The sequence below is a fragment of the Anastrepha obliqua genome, chromosome 4 (genome assembly GCF_027943255.1).
Source record: "Anastrepha obliqua isolate idAnaObli1 chromosome 4, idAnaObli1_1.0, whole genome shotgun sequence".
Lineage (NCBI taxonomy): Eukaryota > Metazoa > Arthropoda > Insecta > Diptera > Tephritidae > Anastrepha > Anastrepha obliqua.
Window position 1 is genome coordinate 94136095 of NC_072895.1, and position 18519 is coordinate 94154613.

The following is an 18519-nucleotide window of genomic DNA, read 5'->3' on the forward strand; positions in this document are numbered from 1 at the left end:
TGAGACCATTTCCTTTCTGAAGTGAACTAAAAATAGCTAAAAATATCAAAAGCCAGTTGATGGAACTAAGCTGGGCCAAGTGGTGAATAAATTATTATACTGTAATTTTGTGGTTAAAAGAAATCATTATCAATAAATTGTTTTTAAAAAATTAAGAAAAAAAATTAATAAAAAGTAAATAAAAAAGTGCAAAAGTGAATAAATAAAAATATGTAAATAAAAAAAATTAAATAAATAAATAAAATAAATTATATCTTTAAATATGATTAAAATTTAATGCACTGCAAAAATGTTGCGCTTTTAAGAAAATAAATTATCAAACGTGAAATGCAAATTTATGGATTTGGACCGCTCAAGTTGGTCGCTGTTTCTGATTTTTTTTTTTTTCATATTGTTCGGAACAACACTTAGAAATGTGAAATTACTTAAAAATATACCAAATATGCAATTTCAAGTCGTTTGGATTAGATTTAAAACGTTGAGAATTGAGCGCGAAATTAAGGAAATTAAAAAAATCCGTATCGGTATTAAGAATATGTAACATAAATCCAATAACTTGTGTTCTAAACTGTTCTAGTGGCCTCCAAATATTTAGTTTTCATATTTTTGTTTTATGCGCTCAAGGGCGAGCACAGCCGAGATGACTTTTGATAGCGGCGAAAATATGGACAAATAAATACAATAAATGAAACAAATTAATTTGTTATATTGTTAATTAAAAGCCAAGAAAACAAAATTAACTTTTTTGCTTTTTTTATTTTCTAAAAAACATTGCTTTCACTACATTCGAAAAAATCTGTAAACTAATCAGTGTTAAACAAATGTAATTAGCGTCACCTTAGTGCTTCTATACAATGTCCTATGAAATGCAGTCCCAAGTAATTAGGCGAATTATAGAGTAGGGATTCCATGCGTACGTGCATAAAAGCCTAATGCCAGAAGACCATTTTAAACAGGCCCCAAATTTCGTAGTGCAAAAATCTAAATTTTTTATTACTTGCTAAAAATTATACACAAAATTTCAAAAGTGCTCAAAGTAATCAGTCAGATAGAAGCTGGTGGGTCAAAATGCTCACTAAACAACAAAAAAAATGTGCTAAAATACTACATTTTACTAGAGGTAGATAACTCGAACAAGGTTTTACTTAGATTCGAAGTCTTTTTTTGTTAGTGTTGTTAAGGATGTTACTCTGTATCCTTGTAGTAAATGAATTAGGCTTGCAACCAAAAAATTTAAAATTCAACACTCTGTAAAGAAAAATTGTGATAAAGTGATTTTTCTCCACTTTGGTCTGTGGAGTTTGTCTATTTTGTTTGGATGCTAGAAAAGCTGTTCAACTCTGTTTTTAAAATACGAATTTGAATTTTGGAATTTAAAAAGCTTTCAACACTATAATAATTTTTTAGTTTGCGAATTAGTGAATTTAGGAATTCATAAATTTTCCATTTTATAATCTTTAGAATTAATAAAATCATAACTTCATTTATTTTGTTAAATTATTCAAGTTATAATGATTTCTACAATATTTAATTTATGCCTCAGAATAATGTTTATTTTAAGAAGTGAAGTTATAGCTTTAAAAATTTATTGATGAGTTTATGATTTCCACTAATTTGCTTTTAATTTAAGCACATTTTTTGAGGAACAAATTATTTTGATTTAGAATTATTGAAATTTAAAAAAAAATCATAGTTTTAAAAACTTTTTTTAAATTTTTGAAATTAAAACTGTTAAAATTATGAACCTCTTTTTAAAACAAGGTGGCGCAAATTTAAACATAAAATTTTGTTCTTACATTACTTTGTATTAAATAGAAAAAAGAAATATATTTATCCTGATAAAAATCTTTATTTTGCACTTTGCGCGCTCCATTACTTGTCTGTTTGTATACTCCATAGACATAGACATGACAGTTCACAAGTGTCAAATATGACGCTAATTGAAAAAATTATAAAATTGACAGTTCACAAGTGTCAAATATTACGCCATTTCCAAAAATTAAAAAATACCGACAGGGTGATTAATTTTGCGCCACCTTGTATTAAAATACTGAATTTAATTTATTAAATTAGAAAATATTATTTAAATTTCTAAACTGCTTAAATGAAAAAAAATGTTTTTTTAGTTATTAAATTGATTAATTAAATTTGTTAAAATGTATTTGAATTTACTTAAATTTTTAAATCTGTTTAAATAAACAAAAAGTAAGAAAATAATTTTATTTTAATTATTATACTCGTATATGTATGTATATATAATTGGCGCTTACTCCTTTTATTATTTTTACTTTTTTTTATTATTTCATTTTTTTATGTGTTTTTTTTTTTATTTAATTCGTTTAATAATTTAAAAATAAATTTTATAACTAAAACAACAAAAGTATTTATTTAAAACTTATTTCAGATTTTCTTAACTTATCTTTTTTCTAAGTTTTTAAATTATTTAAATTTTTTACATTATAAGCCAATTAATTAGTGAATTTAAAAAAATTTGAAAGTATAATTTTTAAAATAGTTAAATTTGTTAAAACAAATTATTGGTTTCAAATTGGTTTTGCACATTTAAATTTATATTTTATTAATTTTTAAAAATGTTAAAACTAAATTCATTTATTGCTTTTATTAAAACTGTTGAAATTTTGTTTTTTTTTTTAATACAGTTTTTTAAATTATTTAATTCAATTATTTATTCATTAAAAAAAAGCTTCATTAAAAATATTAATTAAAAATGTTTAATTTTTTATGTTTTTTTTTAATTATTAAAATGTGTTTTCTTTTTTATTATAATTTTTTAATTATAAATTAATATCAGATATTTGTTTTATTTGTTCTTCAATTATAAATTTGTTTTTTATTATTGAAAATCTATTTTAATTAGAAATCAATTTATTTCATGTATTGAATTAAAAAGTTTTTAAATTTATATTTTTAAAATTATTAGTAAATTTTTCATCATATTTATAGCAATCAACAAAAATATTAACCTTTGCTCGAAAGTAAGAAAGGGGCTATGCACGACTTCCAAAATAAGTAGCTCAATTTTGGATTTAACAGATTTGTACAGATTAACAGATTGCACTGTATTTTTGAGTGTGGAAACCTTTTTTTTTATTATTATCAGAACTCGACATTCACAGCTAATAGCTGGAATTAACGCACCCGGGTCCGAAGACCAAGGGAGAGCGCAATCATTGCTGTTATTAGTTGTCATCGCTTTCTTTCATATCAGAAAACAATAAGTTTACTATTCTAAAGTCTGATTATATTTATTATGTTTTTATTATTTATTAAAAAACAACGATTTTTAGAATTCGTAAATTTTAAATTTCAGTATGTTCATAATTTATGGGAACTTTTGTAGTTCAGATATTTTTTTTTTCCTTGTTCACTCCTCTCGGGAGTATAGAGCCTCGACAAGACTTGTCTTGCGGTGGCTTCGTTAATCTCTTTGATTTCTGACGGGGTAGGTGATTAGCCTGTTCACATTACAGAAATAAATCAAATTCTTGAGGCTTAAAAATCTAAATTTGAAATTTGACCATTTTTGTGTTAATGAAATGGAAGGTGCCAAGTAAGAAGAAGAACAACAAAATTTATTCCGGCAAAATTAATTAAGGGGTTACGCCACTCTAGCTACTGTAAAAAAGCAGTTTTTTAAGGATTTTTTTTACATTGAAAGAAAGGTGCCAGGAAAAAACTTTTTAAGTATATTATTAAGCATGTATTTAAGTGTAATTACAAATATTTTTATTGAAAAATATTACAAAATGGCGCCTTTGGAGTGAATCTCTGAACGCGCCCTGCGAAAAAGGCACTTCACGGCAAGCAGTACAACTGACGTAAATGTCCACCTAAACCAAATTAAAAACATTCTTCTCAATCGACGTGAGTATAGCTGTAGAAATACGTACGGGATTTTAGAAATATTGAAATTTGTGTATTTTGCAGATGTTTGAAGTCAAAAGTAGAATTTTTCGTCTAAAATGGAACCGTTAATTGTTTATAAAAATTTTTCTAATTAATTAATAAAAAAATCCGTACGTATTTCAGTGCGGAATAATGTTCTAAAGATCCTTGTACAATTACAAGTGAAAATATTAAAAATTGTTTGTGTTATGCTGCTTGCCGTTTTGAAAAATCACGTTTTGAGATAAACACGCTTTAAATTTGAATAGTCGGTTCAGAGACGTCAGAGGCGCTCGCGCAAAAGTGCGAAATATTAGAGATAAACATTTTTTTCACGCATAGGACTTTTTGTTTTATATTCTAAAGAGTTTAAAGCATCTTTTAAGAAAAAAAAAAAATTTCGATATTTTGAAAATCCTAGAGTGGCCTAACCCCTTAATTTAATTTAATTTAATGTAGACGTTTTCCTTCCGCGATTGGTTAGATTAAATTTTAAACTCCAGAAGCTTGTCGAATGAGTTTTTAGGAACAACATCCAATAGTACTAAATAAAACAACTAAAAAATTTTTAATAATTATACTGTTGAATTAAAATATTTGAAATGCTCTCGTTGGTTTGAAATTTTGGTCGACAGCGCTTTGTGTTAAAAAACAAAATTAACAGTAAAGCTGCGAATAACTACAGGCACAGGTTAACTTAGAAATAAACTAAAAATATATTTTCATTAAAAATTAATGAGTGGATTTATTTTAGAATTTACTCCAAAAGGATTAAATAAGAAAATAAAAATAAAGGAAACTAATTTAAAATTCGTAAAAGCTAAAAATATTTGAAAATTCATTGCAAAAAAAAACAAAATATGAAATACAACTCCTGCCGTCCAAAACAAAATGTCAAAGGTCATGCGCCACTACTCGTACACCGGAGAGGTTGGAGAGAGAGAGAGAGAGAGAGAGTGGAAAAAGTAAACGAGTGATTGGTATTAAAGAGAGTGCGAACTAGAAAACAGAAGAAGTTAGCAAAACAAGAAGAAGACGCGGAAAATAACTACACAAAAAAGTGCTTATAAAAACAAAACCCAGTGAAGCAACAATTGTGCAAAAAACGGAAAAGAAAAGGAGCGCGAATGTAATAGAAAACGTGACGAAAAAGAGAGAACACTACTACTGTAATACATTGCGCAAAGATAGTGAGAGCAAGAACTTTTGGCAGTTTGAAAACAAAATACTAATAAAAGGAAAACAAACTTGTATATTGTATATATACCAGTAGTTACGAAAAAAGCAAAAACAACAACAAACAAAAAATTCAAAGGTTTACATCTGCTCAATCCTCAACTGCCTCGCTTACACTCTTCATTCATACAACCCCCATAAGTCAACGTACAATCGTTCAGCCTGGGTTTCGTCAAACGTAAAAGTTCCTCCGCGGAGAGTATCGCTTTTGCGACTGTTGGTGAGAGTAATTACGGTGGTGCTGAGGGTGGCGCTGGTCCTTCGTCGTCGTCATCTTGCTACGCAACGGGGCGCCGGAAAAGTAGCGCCACCGTTGCTGAAGAGGAGGCAACACGTCGTCAGAATCGTATACGCGAACGTGAACGTCAAGCGGAGGCACGTCGTCGTCGACGTGACACAATGTCCTTTCGCAATGTTTATCGGGCGCTGCGTATGCGTTTGAGCAGTAAGCAAATTCATGATTTTTCACTCTCCTAATGTTTATTTTGTGATCTACGTATGTACACCTATGTTTCCAAATACATTTGTATGCATGCATTTACCTCCATTATTAGAGCATCTTCTCCTACGGCATTTATCAAATCTTGTGCCAACAAGTTTTTTGTTTTTTGGTTAAAATTTGATTGTTTTGGTTTTCTCTGTTTGTTTTCATTTCCTCTGAGTTGCGTCTCAATTGAGTTTTTGTTTTTTATATATGTTGTTTGTTGTTTATGGTATCTTGGCGCTCATTTAATTCGTTTTTCGTCACGCACTTCTATTATTTTAAGTGCTCCACAGGGTTTCAAGTTTGTGTAGTTTCGCATCTTAATTCAAAGTTTTTTTTTTTGGCACTTTGTGTGTTTGGTTTGCCTACAATGATTTACCAACTCTTAGTATTCAAATAATATTTATGATGGAAATTTTACTTTTCTCCTGCATAAAGCTAAGGGAGAAGATGGTTTTACAAGTGAATGAGGACCAAATCTTATCATAACGAATTGCCCTATGGAGGGGTCCCTTTACAAACGATTAAGTTTATGGAGAACATGGAGGAAGGGTGCAATTGATAATGGCCTTGGTAGGGAACTCGGCAGTGTTTTCTTCATGAGACACATCACATTTACTACTTTACTAGGAGCAGCTTCGGGCATACGGAATCAGAATAATATAATAATATTGTATGTAGCAGCCGCCACTGGGAGTGCGTTCATGCTTTGAAAAAGTTTCTTGAATAACTTTTTTTTACTCGGCGGTGTTGGATTTGCAACTAAGTAATTACGGATTGTTTTAAGAAAATAAAAGACAATTTTTTCATTGAACTAAATGATTTTATTCTGTAATGTATTGCCCATGTTGATCAATGACCTTTTGCCATCTTTCAGGCAGCATCATAATCCTTATTTCATAAAATTTCTGTTTTTTATTAGCAAACAACTGAATTAGGTACGATTTGCAATCATCATCATTATTTAAACTTCTACCATTCGAGGAGTTTTATAAAGATCGAAACAAAAAGTAATCAGATGGTACAAGGTCAAGACTATATGGTGGATGTAGCAAAACATCCCAACCAAGCTCCAATAATTTTTGCCTAGTGGCCTAGTATTGCCATGATGGAATACAATACTTTTTCGATTTGTCAGTTTGGGCCGCTTTTCTTTAACTGCATTGTTTATTTTCATTAGTGTTTCAATGTAGACATCAGAATTGATCGTTTGGTTGGGTGGTAAGAGTTCAAAGTAGACAATTCCTTTTCTTTGTAATCCCATCAAACTGATAACAAAACATGCTTTTGATGAATATCAGCTTTTGATATTGTTTGAGTTGGATCACCTGCCCTGCTCCATGATCTTTTCCGATTGATATTGTTGTAAACAACCCATTTTTCGTCGCCAGTTATCAGTTGTTTTAAAAATGGTTCATTTTCATTCCGTTTCTTTAGCAAATCGCAGTTGTTAATGCGTTGCGTTAAATGCGTTTCTGTAAGTTCGTGAGGAACCCACGTATCGAGTTATTGAATATAGCCAAGTTGTTTTAAGTGATTTTCGCTTCATGTATGTGATACATGAAGCTTCTCTGCAATCTCACGTGTTGTACTGTGACGATCCGAATCGATTATTGCCTTGATTAGGGCGTCATCAACTTCAACTGGACGATCAGAGCGTTTTTTCATATTTGAGTGAAAAATCACCAGAACGAAATTTGACAAACCAATTTTGACACTACCGTTCTTTTAAGGCTTTGTCACCATAAACAGCACATAGCTTTTTATGAGCTTGCGATGCGGTGTTCCCCTTGCGGAGATAAAAGAGCAAATTATGACGAAAATGTTCCTTTTGATTTTCCATTTTTCAACGAACGCCAAACGAAAACTACGCAAACGATCAAAAAACTTTTTTTTACTGATTGATAGCTGAATTGCCAACTATCAAATAACAAAATGTGTTTTACATTTGTACTACGTTTGCAAACCTAAAAATTCAACTGAAGCCATCTATGAGTGAAATCCATAATTATTTAGTTGCCAACCCAATAGTTCATACACATAAAATTGCAGAACCCCGTATATATATGTAGGTAAAAACGAGCAGAATATTCAAAATGGCATAAATAGCTCAGCCAAAGCCTTGCAAAAAAACTTAAGTAGTGAAACCTCTTGATCATTTATATATTAGGCCGGGTCGATTTGTGAGGAGGCAAAAAAATCGCCCTTTGCTCTGTGAAAATCTTATTCTAGGGATCAAAATAAAAAACTTTGCCGAAGGAACCATTCCTCTAAAACGAATTCTGATGTCCCCCAATTTGGGTATTTTTGGTGTTTGGCCGAGCTCCTACTCCTATTTGAAGTGTGCGTCTTGATGTTCTTCCACAAATGGAGGGACCTACAGTTTCAAGCCGACTCCGAACGGCAGATATTTTTATGACGAGCTTTTTCATGGCAGAAATACACCGGAGGTTTGCCATTGCCTGCCGAGGGGAGACCGCTATTAGAAAAATTATTTTCTTAATTTTGGTGTTTCACCGAGATTCGAACCGATTTTCTCTCTGTGAATTGTGAATGGTAGTCACGCACCAACCCATTCGGCTACGGCGGCCGCCGAAATTTCCCCGACCGGGCTTTAAAAAAGTTTGAGCAAAATCGTCAAAACGAAAAATCAACAACAAATCTCATTTTTGGCCTAACAGGTGTACTAATAAGCGAGGGGTAAGATACCGTACACTCGACAGGGCTAGTTTACTGGAGCGACAGCCCTTGGTCAAGAAAAACTCGAGCCATTTCGGTAACAAGCCATTCCGGCTGGCACACACCGCAATTGCTGCTAAAGTCCAAAACCGCAACAAATCTCTAACCGGCAGTACTTGAGACAAAGGCAAAGAAATGTTGCTGGCGATATTTAAAGCAATTGGCCGGCCAGTGATATGCAGTGATGGCTCCTGAGGTCCCCTCCTGCTCAGCAAATAGTTTCTACTAGCGTGCTACCGTAGGTTTCACCCAGTTAGATATCCGCCTGAAACAGAGCCGCCTCCCAGGCGCGTCAGGAGGCACCAACTACTCCGACGAGATCCAGGACAAAACATACCAACAACTACTGGACTGATCAGTGTTTAGACAGAGAATTAACAACATTCATTGGGATACTCTAACCACCTTCTTAAGCTCCCGACCTTCGAATGTCGTAATCGGAGTCCAACAACCACCCACAGCAGATGAAGAGCTTCAGCTACCCCGAGAGACCCGCATAACTTTGGCACAATTACGTGCTGGATACTGTAGCACGATACTAACCACCTTTTCACATGCCCCATCAAACCCACTCATCTAACGCCCCTCTCCCTCTGGATCAAACCTGGCGAAACAGCAAGTTTCCTGGGCCTACCGTTACATTAGCTAGACGAAGATGACCACTGATATGGTTTATTATGCTGCTACAACAAAAACAACCAATAAGCGAAATAAGCATTATTAAGCAACAACAAATACGCTTGTGTTTTAAGAGACCCCATTACAATCCGTGGAGTTCGCTCGCATGCCATGTTGGAAGACTATTTTCGACCGAGAACAGTTGGTCAATTAAAGGGAAATTTGTGAATCGTTTAATCTCGAAAAATGGTTCAGTCGATTTAGCATCCATGGATTTTATTTTGTGCTGTTAACTCGTTTTTTTCGATAAACCATCAGCATTTGAGGAGCTTATTAACAATGCCAGAAAAGTCAAACTTACCAACTTTCCGGCCGACTTGTGTGGTTTGGTGGTGGTGGATTGATCCCAAAGTATAGTTCGCGGTCATCCTGCATGCGGTAGTCATATCCAATATTCTTGGAATAAATTTCGCCCCATACAAAATCGTTAGGCCTACATTGAAAACTCCCTTCCTTCCATTGATAGCCTTTTAGTTTCATCAATCTCAAGTACTTTAAAATTTGTTATAAATTTGCTTTTCGGCTGCTTTGTTTGTACCTCCCAATTCTGGGTAACTGACCCAAGTATGACCCAAAACGACTTTGTAGCTCAAAAGGACATATGAATGAAATATAAAATCCTCAAGACTATAAAATTAAAACATTTGGATAAAATATAGCTGAGTTAGAATAAAAAACATTTCGGCGGTAAAAAAAGTTTTTTTTTAATATAGGGAGCTTTTGCAAATTTTTTTCCTCCTAGCCTAATATACAATCCCTACATCAGCATAAGTGCCTTCAAACATTTCCTTAAAGTGCTTTTCCTTATGAAACATATACGAGAAAAAAAGCTATTTTCCAATAGTTTTTCCGGCAAATGCCATATTCGTGCAGGTGTACTGTTTAAAATCCCAAATATTTTGCCCCACATTTCAAATAAAGATTTTCTCATTTTCATAATGACGATTTTGCGTTTCCTCAATTCATTGCCACAAATTGCATTTTCTTGTGCTGAAGGTGATTTCCGACCGCCTGCGGTGGCAAACAACCAAACACAGAAAATAAATGGCAACGAAAATTTTGAAATACTTAAAAAAATATAAAAAGCCATGCGAAGAACTAACAAACCAAGCAGAACCACGAAAATTGCAAGCCAAGCCTTTAATGGACTTCCTGCGGGCAAACGCTGTGAAGGACATGCGAAGTGTAACTACAAATGTATTCGAAAGCTAACGGTATACTCATGACATAAGTGCAGAGTGAATGGGAGTTATAAGTGCAATGCACAAAAGCATCTAGTGGTTACTTGAAAAGCAAACTTAGAATGCTGAAAGTGCATGCTGAGTTAGGCGAAAGTGGGAGAAGATTAATGGCAGTACAGATTGTGGTTTTGACAAAAGGCGGAAAAAAGAAGAAAATTTAAGGTGCAGAAAAGTTTTTTGACAATAACATAGATTTCAAAATAATTTTTTTATGTAAAATCTCTGTAATCTATCGAGCAGCCAACCGCAATCGTTTTAAATCGAACAATAGGCAAATCTGATCCGATCATTCGAATTTGAGGGTTGTATTTTATACTTAATATTTTTCGGTAATAATGGTCACTTCGATTAGATTGTTCTATAATTTTTTACTTAAAATTTAGTGCTAGTCTGGATGGGTCAATGTGTCGAACTGAAATATTTTTAGCGCCACCTCTCGAGTCAATTGGAGAGAAATGACCATAAATACAGTTTTAATAAATACCTCGACCTCGTAAATACAGTTTTAATAAATACATCGACTGCAGCGCCACCTATTGAGCAATTATACGCCCAAAAGGTGTTTTTTTTCTTTTAAATATAAAGTCCGTTTTTTGTTTTATAAAGTTATAGTTAACGAAAAATCATAGAAATACACATCTAAAACTCATTCAATTTTAGGGCTATAAAACTGCGTACGCATTTCTTTATTCTGATTAGAAAGTTTGAAATTTTCAGGAATATTTGTACACTTTTTCTAATTTTTGTTGAAATAATAATAAAATACAATAATATATATTCAAAGTTGCTAGAAAATCCCGTTGATTGCTTATACTTTTTTCCTTCACGGTGTTGTGCAGTTTTTGCATTTAAAAAATTTATGGATGGAGAAAATACGCAAGAACTGACAGGAAAAAAATTATCAAAAATCATCGAGAATTTTGAGCTATCAGGTCATCCATTAGTTCGTGCGTTTTTTATAGGTGATTTTAAAATTAATAAAAAAAATGTTTAAAGTATTTATTAATCAATAATAAATTTTCTTTAATTATTTACAATGTCTTCCCAACGTTTAGGCAAATTTTTAATTCCTGCTCAAACAATTTTTTGTTCTTGGAGCCAAATACGCTTCGATATCCCTTTTTATAGCTTCTTTTGCGGAATTAGCTCCCATCCGAGCTCGTTCAGCTTGCCTAATATTAACCTTGCGGCATGAGGTCTTGCGTTGTCGTGGTGAAACAAAACTTTGCGTCTATTCACTAAATACGGTCGATTTTTTTAAGTGCCTTCAGGTTTGATAGCTGAATTGTTAGCAGTTATCGTCTGGTTTGGTTCCAGAAGTCCATCGGTCATATCCCACCAAATAGACTGGACAATCTTCTTGGGGTGAAGGCCATCTCTAAGGGCCGGTTCTGGCGTTTCATCTTTATCTAATCATTGGCGTTTGCGAACAGAATTATTGTAAAGGACCCATTTTTCATCACCAGTAACGATACGGTTCAAAAAACTTTCATTTTCAAGCCGTTGCAGCAGCTGCGAACACACATTCACTCTCTGTTGAAGGTTGGCGACGGAAAGTCTATGCGGAACCCATTTTCCCAGCTTTGAAATTTTTCTCAATTGAACCAGGTGCCTGTGAACTGTTCCATGCGATGAATTTAACCTCTGAGCTATCATACCGACTGTCAAATTTGGCTCAGCTTCCACGAGTTCGAGCAAGGCGTCGGAGTTAAAGACTTTAGGACGACCAGCGCGCGGGGCATCCTCTATGTTGCAGTTACCACTTCGAAATTTTGAAAATAACTTTTGCGCAGTCCTTACACTCACGGTATCCTCTCCGTGAACAGTGTTTATTTCTGCAGCAGCAGTTGTTGCATTTTTACCACTTTTATAAAAAAATACAAAATATGCCTCTTATACGCGTTCGAAGATTCCATTTTATTTATTTTTTAACAGCATGTGCTTCTATCCGCGATTAAAGACACTTGTTGAATGCACAATATATTAAAGAAAATATAAATAGTTCCGTTATACAAAAGTGAAATTATGGGTAAAATACGCACGAACTTATGGACTAGCCTGATACTTCAAGCCCTCTGTTTCATTGCTTATTTTCCTTGGGATATAAAACTGCATACTTACATGTTTTTATATGTTTTTTATAATAGAACAAACTATAATTAAAAATAAGAAAAAATATTTTATATTCAAAAATCAGTAAATAAATGGTCAAAACTGGTGAAAATGGTGTGGTGCTATATTGTTTTGTGGTCTGTATGTGTGTACTACAATAGAATATATATATACAATATATAAATTTGTGTGTACATAAATATATTCAAAGCTATGGCGGAAGGACTTTTTGACAAATTTTGACAATTTTTTATTTTTTTTTATTTACTTGTAGTACTTTTGTATGAAAACATACTTAGTTCATTCTACAATAAAAACCACACAAATTCGAGTTACAGAAATTGTGTGAATTAAAAAAAATTTAATAAATCTTCAAAATATTTAATCTTTACAAAAATGTTGAAAATTTCTTACGTCGATCGAAAAAAAATTGTCAAAAATTAATTGTGTTTTTTTTTTGTGACTTGAAACTTGCACTACTAAAATTCAATGTACTATTGTACAAAAATGCATATTCAGAAAAAATTCAAAAATTCTCGTTCAAAAGTTGAAAGTTTTGATGAAATTTTGAAAAATTTTGCAACAAGGCTGGAAACTTTGTATTATAAGGTTTTTGTTGTATGTAATAAGCACTGTATTTTTATAAAAAATAATAACGGGGAGCTTATTATTTTCCAGCGGTGTGTGATGGCAAGAAATCGTGTGGGTATGAGCTCATAGTGCTTATAGCAGGTATATAAAAAAAACAAAAACAATTTAAACTTTTTATATTTTATTTAGAAATGTTCTTAAACTTCTTTTGGTACGAAAAATGCCAGATGCTCTCACCTTTTTCCCATGGCAAATACAACATTTACATACATTTGCGTGCACCGGAAATGTCATTAGCAGACGAGTAGTTGTTTGGTTTACTTTTGTATGAGCAGCTGCTTTCGCTCACTAAATAAAAGCAAAAATAATAAATTTTTACAAAAATGCATAAAAATTATGCTTGTTCTCAGTTCATCCCACAAGCCGTACATACCGTAGACACATTTATTTAAGCTTGTTGAAAATTTATATTTGTACTCGTATGTCCTCCTCGGCGCAAATTTAGTGTTTTTGTATACACTACATTTTGTGTAAATTTTCCAATAATAAATCTCGGCTGGCAATAAAATACTTTTGGACTACATTTGTGTATGTATGTGTATATATGTATGTATGTATGTATTTATATATATATGTGTGTATGCACATCATCTGTAGCGAAAATTTATTTAGTTGGCTTTTTCTACCCAAATTGCGCCATAAATCCTAGTATTTCAAGGACACGTCGGATATGAGACCACACCTTATGCCTGAAAAATGGCTATGTTACTGATGCAGAATTTACTATTTCATGACTTTTCTTATGAAAATAAATATATAAATTAAGATTAGTTAAAAAGCTTTTTTTCAATTCAAAATAAAATTTGGCAGTGTGACTCTGGCTCTATTTATAAGCATTATTCGCTTTTCAACGGTTATATTTATAGTATACAGGTTTCATATTTTGTGGTGGCGCCATTTGCACTCTAGAAAAGTCACCTGCAACCTCCAATTACTGAAGTCTGTCCAGGCAATCATATTGATTTCATTCCAGTTTCTGACCACCGTTTCCACTTTCTTGCTTGCTGCGCGTGGTTCGCGTGTTTCTTAATATGTTGCCAAATATAGCATGCGCAACGGCTGCCTTATTTCACATTTACTACTTCGCAACTCTTTGGTATTGCCAAGAACCAATGAAGATACACTTCTCACCGCTTTCTTTGCTAAGGCCTGAAATATATATGTAAGTACATATATTTTGACTGCACCTCTTCACTGGGCCAAATATAAATGCAAAATTATGAAATCACCAAATATTGACAAGGTTTGATTATTAACACGTTCGCGGACACTAATAAACAGGCAATTATTTTTGAAGCTAGTTGTAATATCCAAAGTCCGATTATACATACTATATTATAAGAGTAGTCAGAACAGCGTATTTTAACTGTTATATGAAATGAATGTTATAGCATCCACGAAAATATAGATCATATTTTTGAACTAGGATGACGTGAATGCTATAGCATTCATTCATAGAATACATGAGAAAAAAAGGTTTACTATAGTTTCATTATCTAACCAACGGATAGATTTTTTAGTCTCCCTCGATGCAGCATCAAAGATTCATCTGAAATGAAGTATTTGCAAGCTTCAGAAGTTCGGGAAGCTTAGATAGCCTGCCATTATTTGGCACGGATTCACAATGTAAGCAATGCAATAGCTGCTCAAACCTGCGCCCGGTCATATATGCCCCGAAAATTGTATGATAATATAAGGGATTGTTAGACCAATTTGAATGAATTTTAGGTGTCTTTATTTGAGCCTGCAACAAACAAATGCCAAAGAATATCTCCATTTCTTGAAAATTTCTTTCTGTAAAACTCTTTATCCGGCAATTTCTCGTATGTATGTGGACGCGATAGTGAGAGCAAATTTTTCCCATATTCATTTGTGCAACTAACAATTAAATGCATTATTTCCGTAGACCAAATTTTACCGAAAATCTCTTTCGAAGTTTTACAATTTTTTACATCATCAGCTATACCAATTGAAGACAGATCAAAATGAAAGTCTTGTATTTCTACAGTATTTTCATTTCACAAGGTAGTTGTCTCATTTATCCCATTTGAAGTATACCGTTAGAATCTTATGAATCAGAAGATGATGATGTTTGACGAAAATATATTAGGGGTATATTCTCGTGAGTTTTCGCTGAATTGTCCATATTCTATCACAAAAGTCTCCATAAATTTATTTATTTCATTTCCAATTATTTCCGTAATACACTTACCTATATCTTGATCTGAATCAGAATCATCAAATAATCTCAAAATTCGCGGAAGCTTCTTATGTGAATTCATTTTTCAAAAAGTTATACGATATTCAAAAAACTGATGTTTTCACTTTAATTTCAAATGTCTAACTTAAGCAGATAATGAAACGTCTAAGCATTTACAAAGCACATTGTTGAAAGAAAGGAAAATTTTCAGACAAAAATGTGCAATGATACGGTCAGCTCTCTCTGAGAACTCTTCGAAATATAGATGCTATAGCATTCACGTCAAGTATTACACTTCCAGTTTACTCAATGTGCCGGCTTAAAGAAATTTGGAAACACATGGAGAAAAAATAAAATAATATGAAAGTACTTAATGAATCAATTGGTCATTACTTTCAAATGTATATTAATTACAAAAACTTAAGGTTACATGAAATTAAATGAATAAAAATTGGCTTTAAAATTTGAATGCTGTAGCATTCACGTCCGCGAACGTGTTATTTTTTTCTTTCTTAGTTTCAATTAATTGTTTCTTTTTTATATAATTCATTCTATAATAAAGATCGTAAAACACCAAGTTTCAAATTTTTTACAAGATTTATAAACAATCGACAAATTTTCATCAAAATTTCAAACGTTTTACTGAGAATTTTAAGAAATTAGAAAAATTTTTGAGCACGCAATTTTATAGCTCATTCAATTTTGGTATAATAAAGTGCAAGTTATAAGTGTAGATTCTCGCTGATTTTTAATAATTTTCTTCTCTAATGGTATAGCGCATTTTCTCCATCTAATTAATGCATAACAACTTTTTTATATGGAGAAAAATTAAGTTACGCGAGAAAAAAATGATCAAAAATCAACAAAAATTTTGGTATACTTCAAACTTCTACTTTGTTATTAGAATTAAATACGCTATAAAATTGAGCACACAAAAATATTCTACAAATTCTGAAAAAAAATTAGAAATTTGAATGTAAATTGGATGAATGTTTAAAAATTCTGCGCAAAGTTTGAAGTTTATTATTATTATAATTTTTTTTAGGAAAAATATATAGTTATTAAACCTAATTGCATATAAGAGTGCAAGCTACAATGGCCATCGAACCCGAATAAATAAGTAAGTCTTAGTATCAAAATTATATTAAATTACCTAAGTTACATTCTAGTAAAAAAATAAAAATTCTCAAAATATTTACTAGGATGGTGTTCTAAGCAATTTTTGATACTGATTAGTAATTAAATGTTATTGCCTTATACTCTCTAAAACCAAACAAATGTTAAATATACTCGTATGATCGACGGACATAATATTGCTGCAAAAAGATCATGTTGGTTTTGGACTTCAGGTGAGATGATGTTTGTGAGTTATATGCGTATGCCCGATCCTTAGACGTATAAAAATGGTTGCTTGCAGACGAGTGATATTGCTGGGGTAGAGAAGTTTATCGCGAGTCGGGTTAAGGTTGGAGTATCGATGCTGGCCATTTTTCCATTCTGTGAGTCTCTTTTGGTGGGAGTGTTGTCGTAATATTTTCTTCAGGTCATTATAAGCGTTTATCTCATATTGAAAAGTAGGTGCTAATCCAAAGTATTTTGCGGCAGTATCAGCTTGTTCATTACCAGGAATGCCGACATGGCCAGGTATCCAGAACAAAACAATTTCTTTCCTATATTTAATGCAAAGGTCACGGATTCTGATTATTATTATTGTATTGTATCTTGTTGATTGACGATTCCCAAATTGTAAAAAACTTTCATTACTGGTGTTGGATTTATTTAAAACGTACTGAGATGTTCAAGTTTAATTATTGTGGTTTTTGTTATAGAATGAAATAAATTTTGGTAAAAAAATAATTTAAATTAATCTTAGAAATAAATAAAATATTTCACTCACTGTATCCGTGGTTTATCTTCAGTCATCTCCGTTGATGATTCTGTTTGATACAGACGTATTTCTTCGACTTGCTGTGTGCAATATTCGCTAGATAGTACAGTTGCAATAGTGGTGTTTAGATGCCTAAGTTAACAATGGATCAATTTCTTGTTTATGTGCGATCTAGAGGATCAACCAACCTAACCTAAGTTAACAAAGTAGCTGGAAAAAGGTTAACTAAAAATCAGATCCAATTTGGCCTGAACTATTCTCAACTAAATTTAGTTAACAAACTTCCAAGGCAGTCGCGATATTAGATGGAGACCCATTACTGCCTAGTAACTACTTTGCATTAATCAAATATCGATTTGATAACCCAAGCTACCAATAAATTATTGTAATGCGCCAATGAGAAAAAAATCGTTTTGATTGGGGGACGTAAAGATGAGCTTAATTGTGAAAAAAGCTCGTATGATAAATAAGAAAGCAGTAGCTCGAGTTGAGAAGGTGTAACTTTTATAGATCGTGATTTGAGTTAAACATCAAAATCACAATTTCTTAAAATACCTTATTTTAATTTTGTTTTACATTTATTTATTCTGTTAAAAAAAAAAAAAAATACCGACAATTACCGGCAATTTAAAAATCCAGCTTAAAAGAATTGTTGAAATAAAAGAAATAATAATAATAAAAATAAAAATATTATTGGAGCCTTATTCGGCATTGGGAAGCGCAAATTCGTTAAAAAATAAAAAATTAAAAAAAAAAATATTTTTTGCACCACGAAAGCAACCTTCTGTCGGGCTAAATTGTGAATGCAGTTCCTTTTAAGAGCAACAGCCGAATCCTCCTGAATGACTAATTTTTACCTTACAAAAACTCAAATTTCCACTTCTCGACACCCACTTAACCCTCCCTTGCACACTTTTTAAACACTTCGGTTGAAACCCGGGTCTGGCCTTTTTTCTACCTAGACCAGGAGGATGTTTTTTAAAAGGTTATATCGGTTATGATCGATAAAAAATTAAATTTTAGGAAGCTAAGTGAAAGCTCAAGTCGTTAACTATGTTAAATTCACGTTCAAAGTCGAAAAAGTCTGACCAGATCCGGGTGCCGAACGGAGGGTTAAAGGCGATACTCGTTTAAGGCTTAGAAAATCGCGAGAACTGTAGTTGAATCAGAAAAATGCATTTGAAAGAGGTTTTGAAATAAAGGATTGAATTATTCGTTAATAAGTGTAGTACTCGTATTTCGAAATGATCCCGCTTTGAAGGCGATAATAGTGAATTTGAGTGAATAAAAAATATTTTATGCTTTATTGCCAATTCCCGGAACTTTTTGGCAGAATATGTTATTTCATTGTAATAGTATTTTCACACAAGTATTACCGTGATCT

At 32.3% G+C, this 18519-nt stretch overlaps 1 protein-coding gene across 8 annotated transcripts in view; it reads left to right on the forward strand.

Moving 5' to 3' along the window:
- Window positions 1-18519, forward strand: part of LOC129246167 (probable phospholipid-transporting ATPase IA) — a 142878-nt gene that overhangs the window by 59105 nt on the left and 65254 nt on the right. The window contains exon 1 of one of the 8 annotated variants that reach the window (XM_054884744.1): window positions 5389-5587. The exons of the other annotated variants lie outside the window; for them this stretch is intronic. Within the exon in view, the coding sequence (XP_054740719.1) occupies window positions 5542-5587 (46 nt within the window). The 5' untranslated portion in view covers window positions 5389-5541. Of the gene's footprint in view, window positions 1-5388; window positions 5588-18519 lie in introns of those variants that run through there. 8 annotated transcript variants of the gene reach the window in all.